Source organism: Petromyzon marinus, chromosome 44, assembly GCF_048934315.1.
Source record: "Petromyzon marinus isolate PM22_M1 ecotype Great Lakes invasive population chromosome 44, UKy_Petmar_22M1.pri1.0, whole genome shotgun sequence".
NCBI classification, from domain to species: Eukaryota; Metazoa; Chordata; class Hyperoartia; order Petromyzontiformes; family Petromyzontidae; genus Petromyzon; species Petromyzon marinus.
This window is the reverse complement of record NC_133710.1, coordinates 1,481,472-1,489,215: the sequence shown is the minus strand read 5'-3', so window position 1 is coordinate 1,489,215 and position 7,744 is coordinate 1,481,472. Positions and strand designations below refer to the sequence as shown.

General features: G+C 50.5%; 1 protein-coding gene across 1 annotated transcript in view; it reads left to right on the top strand.

The window, feature by feature from the left end:
* The first annotated feature begins 2,332 nt into the window (after window positions 1-2,332).
* LOC116951894 (uncharacterized) overlaps window positions 2,333-7,744 on the top strand; it is a 30,634-nt gene continuing 25,222 nt past the window's right edge. Inside the window, exon 1 of the mRNA XM_032970722.2 lies at window positions 2,333-2,462. Coding sequence (XP_032826613.2) covers window positions 2,432-2,462 — 31 coding nt within the window. The 5' untranslated portion in view covers window positions 2,333-2,431. The remainder of the gene's footprint in view (window positions 2,463-7,744) is intronic.

The window sequence follows — 7,744 nt, the reverse complement described above, 5'->3', positions numbered from 1 at the left end:
ATCCACCGACCCTGCCTCCACCATCATTGGATCACAGGCATGCGTGCATGTGCGCCGTGGCTGCTGTCACAAGTGAAATACGCATTGCCTACTCAAGCCAAGTCTTGGGACATGTCCGGCTCCGTTGGCAGCTTCAAGATTGTATAGAAGGGGGGCAGAATTAATCAGGAGGAATCCGATGAGCTATAAAGCTCTTTTTTCCACAGATGTCCAGTAGGGGGCGGGTCAGAACGTTACAACAACAAACAGAACAAAAACATGATAGGAGTGCAAAGTATAGCAAAGCTAAACAAATCACTCAATAAAAAACACATCTACAAATAAAACTAAAGGTTTTTTTTATCTTAACAGGTAAAATCCCATTGAGCAGTTCGCTTATGTTTCAGAAGCGACCTTGGCTACAACTGATCGCTCAACAAAACGTCTTTTATCATTTGGAAATTTACAGCAGCAAAATAATCGCAATAATCTAAACGCACGTTTCTTTATTGTGAGGGGCCCGGTACTGATTTATATTGAGGGGGTGGGGGCTTTTTTGTAGATTAAATTTATTTCCTTTATTGCTTTACCACCACCCATGTCTAATGCCAACCACTCTTCGTTGTTACTGAGCTTGGTGATTTCAGTTCTGAGTTCGATGTTCTGTGATGTATACGATCTGTAAAGCTTCAAGATAAGTGGAAGTCAAAACGATGGTAATGTCCAGGGGCGGAGCCAGGGGGGTGACAGGGTAGAAAATTGTCACCCCCGAAAAAATATAAAAAAAAATCTGAAACATTCTGCGTATAAGTGTACGACACTCGGTCTGGCGGACTCCGTGCAACTGCACTGTCAAAGTGTTTCGCCAAACCGATGGCGTCTAGTTCAACAGCCTAACTCTCTAATCATTCTAGATTTGAAGCTTTCGTGACTGCAAGGATTCATACTCTTTGGTTCTATTCGGTAAAGTCACGTAGGTAAAACAAATTAAAATAAATTGAAATAAAATGAAAGAAACAATTAAAACACGACGTTTCGGAGGCAAAGCAAGCTTCCGTCTTCAGGTGGGACCAGTCACAGCAAAATCGCTCTAATCATTCTTGAAATTAACATTTGTTGAATGTCACCCCGGGCTGAACATCCTGGCTCCGCCCGTGGTAATGTCGGCACCCAGTTGGCAGTAGCACGCACACACGGTCATGCTCCGGCTTTAGTTGGCAGGGTTTACCAGAGTCCTCTAGCACTGTGGTTCTTCACCTTTACTGCATTCTAACCTTGCACCCCTTAGCATGTTAATACACACATAGGTTTTGATGAAACAAAGTAAGTTGTACTTCACGTGCCCCGTACTTAATTTGTCTTTTCGATTATTTACCTTCAAAAAAATAACCTGGCCACGTCTCGCACCCCCAGAGGGTGCTTGCACCCCAGGCTGAGAAGGAGACCTCACTGTGCTACAGCATTGCACGTGGCCAATTATACAGCACTGTGTATGTTGATCTGTACAGCATTGCACGTGGCCAATTATACAGCACTGTGTATGTTGATCTGTTGTGTGTCGTTGTCAGGATCTTCACGATCCCAAACTGTAGCCGCTAACGCAAGGCCTGTGTGTTGTTGTTGTTGTTGTCAACCCACACTCCTGGACGAGGGCGCCACCCCCACGCGGTGACTTGTCTGACCATACTTCACCACGTTGGTGAACGTGCGTTGCTGAAGGCAGGGAAGCGGATGGCGCTCCACAACAACGCAGCCACGCGGCTCACAGCCGAATGAGCCGGAACGTGCCCACCCATCTCGCCGTTCGTTCCCCTCGACATCGGAATCGAAGGCGGGCGTCGAGTCAGGGATAATAAGCGCTTGGGTGCTGTTACGCACGTGTGTTGTTGAACTTCTTTCGCACTGTACGTAGCCAACCGCGCTCATTGGAGGTGCGGCGTGGAAGGGGAAAGGACAAACTAAACACAACCAAGTCAGCTCTAAAGAATCGAGCTTGTCAATCTAGATGACGATTTTAAAAGTTGCAGCACAGCTCCAGTGGCTTCCCAACATCGGCAAGGGAGGAGCGTTCCAGACGGCCGCAGAAGCGCATCGGAAAGCGCCGCGCGATGCATTTGCTTGGGGCCGCCACCGTCGGGTCCTGAGCCCGTGACGGAAACTCCACATTCACGTGCCGAGGGCGAGTCGAGTCACGACAGAGCAACGCTCGCCCAGAAGCTCACCGGGCAAAGCGCGAAACTCTCACGGCAGCTCCCCGCCGCCCCCTGTGCCCGTAGCGACACCCACCCACCCACTCACCCACCCACTCACTCACCCACCCACCCACTCCTCCTCCTCCTCCCGTGCCCCGCGCCCTTCTCAGGAGGGGGGAGGGCAGCCGACGCTCATTTCCAGCCACCGGAGCCAGGGGTTTGTCACTCGCCAGAGTTTCCCCTCCGAGCTGGCCGCCAGCATGCGGGACGTGGTGGTGCTGATCGCGCTCGGTGAGTCCTGCCGTGTACGAGTGTCTGACGGCCGTGGGGCGCTTCGCCGGGCTGGATGGGGCAAGCGATGTTAGCGGGGAGCACCGATGCACGGCGCACCAAGTGGGTGGGTGTTGCCAGCACCCGCGCTCAGCCGCCTTTGTCTCCCCAGTGGCGACGTTTACACAGATCATCGTCGCCGGTGTTCATTTGAGGCCGAGTCGACCTAGGGGGAGGCCCAGGACCGGTTCAGATAATCGTCACCGGTGTTGGCCGTGAGCGGGAATCGAACCCGTGTCGCCGGGCGCGCTAACCGCTGCACCACCGCTCCCCGCAAGTGTCTCCCAACGCGCGCGTTCACTGCGGCTTCTCAGGGTTCAGGGCTCACCACTTCGCTGTCTGACGTTTCCCCTGAGCTTGACGGGCTGTCACTGCTGCAATGGGTTTAGCCTGGCCCTTGTACTGCGTATATTGCAGGGTGCTTCAAAAAAACGTTCACACTTCTTTACATTTGTTATCATGTTACAGTGTATTATTATACGTGCTTTTTTCCATTAAAAACGAAAGTCCCATTTAAGTGTTAACATCTTTTTGAAGCATTCTGAGACGCAGTTTCTGAGTGGCGCTGTCAGCCGCTTTAGAGCTCCCCACGCGACCCTTGTAAAGAAAAAAAAGGGCGAGTGAGCACATTTGTAAGATGTTGTTTAGCGGACTCACTTGGCCCCTGCCACGTGAACGTGGAATGTCGACCCAAGTGGTTGAGGACCCACCGACAGAGATGAGTGCCAGAAAACGCGTTCGGCGGCAGGACACCTCTCGCTTGTAGAAGTTGCGTAAAATAAAATTTATTTATGTATTTATTTTTTTAAAACCCCCACACAACGCTAAACCCTGCCGCCACATTTGACGAGGAGACTTCGTGAGACTGCCGCGTGTCGTATTCTCCACAGCATGCGGCACGCGTGCCCTCCGATTTCCGATTCACGTGTTCAGGGTGCAATGGTGTCTACTCCATGAGCATTTGGGCTGTGTTCCGTTCACTCGCATTGTCTCTCGACGTTAAATGAGCAAAATTGTCTCAATTTTGAAATAGGCGTTGGAGTGACGTTTATCACTGCCTTTGACTACTGCTAGCCTGAGGGTTCTGGTGGAAATTCCACATTCCCATGGCTGGGGGCGGGGGAGGGCAGTCTGTCCACAGAACCAAGTGAAGGTGTTACTGTACGTCTCGTCAATGACAGTTTAATAATATACTTCTAAATATAATCTCCTTGTAAGAACAGACCATTTACATATTTCGTTTTACCAATTCACGTGTTGATGTTCACTCTAAATTGTAATGTTACGTTATTTTTACGCACGATATTTTAAGATAAAGCATCTCGTGCCGTTCTTTGTTCCCATTCACCGGGGGTTGGAAGACAGTCGGAAGAGCCCTATCGCTGAGAGAGAGAGAGAGCCCTGTAGCTGAGAGAGAAAGATTCCTGTCGCTGAGAGAGAGAGAGAGGAGGGCCCTATCGCTACTGTCAATCAGACGAAACGCGTCTCGTCAACACTGAGGAGCGGGATTGTTGCGCAGTCGTAGCAGATGGCGCAACTCCGCTTCAACCCACCACAAGGGATCCACCTCGATCCCCAGTACACAACGACGCCTACGGGTCAGACAGCCAAATCAAAAGCTGCGCGCCTTATCCACGCACGTTGTCCCGTAACCCGCATCTCCCTGGGGGTCAGGGTTGGTGGGTCAACGGCGCGCGCGCTTTGTGGAACTCCCGACCCGTAGGGGGTGCATCGTGGAGTTGCCATACCCCCCCCCCCCCCCTACGGGGCTGGCCAGGAGAAGGCTGCAAGTGGACTGGTAATTAATGATTAGTCGCCACCTGTTTACCTGTTTACATCTGCGCGGGGGATATTGTGTTGCTCCCTCACGCGCCTGGAGCGCTCCGGTATTCTCCCAGTGATATGAACACTCGTTGTTTATTGGTTGCAAACATCCTAACACACAACTCAATGTGGGATCCGACTGAACACGAGTCTTACAGCTGAGTGTGAGTCGCCTGAATAAATAAAGTTAGATTATTATTGTAAGCAAGCACCGTTAAGATGTTCACTGTTCTTTTCGGCGTCGTGTTTACGGGGGGGTCTTGTTCGGCACGACGTTCGACGTTTCGCGCCACGCACTGTGAGCTTCTTGTACGTACTTGGACATCCAGTTACTGTGTGCAATTCCGATAAGAATAGAAAGAGATTATAAAGAAATAGCTCAGGACAACGTTCAGTGTTCATTCACACGTGCCATGTCCAGTTCCTGAAAAAGCTGCCCCAGCACGTGGAGCGAAACGTCGGACAAAATCGTGCCCGCGCAGCACGCGGCACGACCCGAAAACACATCGGAGAGCCGCGGTGTTTTCACTTCTTGTTGTTTGTTGTTGTTGTTGTTTGTTGTTGTTGTTGTTTGTTGTTGTTTGTATTTACTTGCTAAAAGTCCGAGGCTCGACCGCACCCTTATCACCAAAACCTCAAGCAGAGCGAAAACCCCGAGGAGGTTTTTTTTACGAACCTCATGGGCGCGCCCCCCACTCGCCCCCCGCTCGCCCCCCCCCCCCAGGCCGCTCACGCAGTGTCGTCCTCAAGGTGCCGGACGTTCCACTCGTCACGGCCGCGCGCGCGACCGTCGTGAGCCGAGTGGAACCGGTGGGGAGGGACAGACCCAGACTAGGTTCACATTCACATTGCCCGCTCGGCGTTGGTCATGGGCCCAGGAGTTGAAGAATGCGGGAGGGGGGGGGGGGGTGAACCACCGGGCCAGACTACACAACGTCCGCGCATGCGACGAAGACAAAGATCCCCCGTGTAGCATTGGAAGGCCGACACAGCACAACAGCAGGCATTTTGTCTTCCCAAGTGCAAATGTTTACACATTCCACCAGATCCTAACTTAAGTCTGAATCGCCCTAGGGGAGGCTCAGGACCGGTTCACATAATCATCACTAATATTAGCCTTGAGCGGGAATCGAACTCGGGTTAGCGGGGTTCACAGCGCATCGAGCTAACCGCTACTACACTACCCTCTCCCCACTCACACACACACACGTGGACACACACACGCGGGTGTGATTATTCCAGGCCCGTGGGAATGGGAACGTGCCACCGCAGCGTGATGGTTGATGATTGTGCCCACAGTGAATTATCGCAGTGGTCTAGACGGGGCTGCTGTGAGGGCGATGGTGGGCGGCTAAGGGGTGCGGGGGGGGGGGTCTAACCAAGACTCGGAGACTCTGGAGACAATTAATTTGTTAAGCCAGCAGCAACCCCCACTCAAGGTTTCACTCCGTCTTTAAAATTCTAAATTTGTTTCGATTATAAAGATGTGTACTTTTAATTGATTACAATATTTTACAGAAATTGGCTGCTGTGAATTTCCACATCGTAAGCCACTTTGTTGAGCTGTAATTAATTTGTGGCCAGGTCGCTTCTGAAAAATAAAACTAAAAAAACAAACTATTTTTTATTTTACCAGGTAAGGCCCACTGAGCTCTGTAGCTCTTTGTTAGAAGCGACCCACTGGACATCACAAATGTTGATAGCTCAACAAAATAGCTCATCACAAATGATAGCTCAACAAAATAGCTCATCACAAATGATAGCTCAACAAAATAGCTCATCACAAATGATAGCTCAACAAAATAGCTCATCACAAATGATAGCTCAACAAAATAGCTCATCACAAATGATAGCTCAACAAAATAGCCCATCACAAATGATAGCTCAACAAAATAGCTCATCACGAACGACAGCTCAACAAAATAGCTCATCATGTGGAAAATTGTAGCAGCCAAATACTCTCAAGGTATGTTTCTGAATGTGGAGGGGAAAAGCGGGATAATCCGGAGAAAAATCCACCACGGGGAAAGAGACACGCAAACTCTGAATACACAGCAGCAGGCGTCAGGGTCGGGATCGAACCCACGACCTCCTGTGTACCAGGCAAAGTAGTTAAAAATAGCTATATAGCTCATCGGATTCCTGCAGTATAACTAAATATTCTGATTCAGATTCATACATCAAGGACCGCGGAGCTAGGTGAAGAATCTTGATCCGGCTCACCGGCTGGCTGTGGCCTGACAGCTCATCTGAGGTTCCTCCTCCTTGTGCCTCTGAGTCGTCCTCTCTCTTTCAACGTGAGTGAATACCGCGCGGTGCGTTACAAGCTGACATTATTATTATTATATTCAGCGCTGTCTTGTTTCTCCCGCAAGGAGATATTCACGCATGGCGGTTCGATCATTTATCTCAGTATCCCTACCATGTTAGCGAGATGTTAACTACCTCGCCTGGTATGCAGGAGGTCGTGGGTTCGATCCCGGCCCTGACGCCTGCTTTATATTTGGAGTTTGCGTGTTTTCTCTCCCCACGGTCGCTTTGATTTTTCTCCGGGTCCTCCGGTTTTTACCTACACATTTAGAAACATGCATTTATAGGATTTGGCTGCTGTACATTTCCACGTGATAAGCCGCTTCGTTGAGCTATCATTTGTGTCCAGGTCGCTTCTGAAAAAGAGTTACATAGCTCAGTGGGCCTTACCTGGTAAAATAAAAAATAGTTTGGTTTTGTTAACATACACAAATTATCTAGCTATATGGGGTTTATTGTAAGTCAGGAATATTGATATTCAAATCTTTCTACAAATTATACTCCAGCCTTGCCATCGCCGTTACTGGAATTAAATTCGCATTCAAAATTCTCAGAGTGCATTGGGCCGTCTTGCGTCAGAAATTGGACCCCATGAAAGCGATGTCCTGAAAACGCCTTTTGACATCACCGGAGGGTGTTTGAAACCGCCTTGTGGCCACACGCGGAGGGCCATCGTCGGCCTCGCGACGTCGCGTCCCGTCGCGTGGCATCACGGACATTTTACTCTGCAGAGATTGGCACACGCTTGAGCGACGGGCCGAATTGTCACGCCGTCCTACCTTTGATCATTATTTTTGTGGTCACCGGTGAGCGTGCCGAGAGCATCGAGTTCACAATTACAGCACCCGGCTGATTCACAGGTGACCGCTGCCCCGCTAGACACGACTCAAACGATGATTGCCAAAAAAGCAAGCACGAACGAAAGAGTGGCAGCGCCCCCTTTACATTCGCGCAGCTGTGGGTCCAGCGGTGACGCCTTCATCTTTAAAAGGTCAACAGGCGCCCAAACGAGGTTGGCACGTGGCCAGGGTGGACGGCTGAAGTGCCCCGATAAAGCCGCACGTGCGGCCCAGCGTGTCCGCACAGAGAGCGTGACCAGTCGTTTGCGT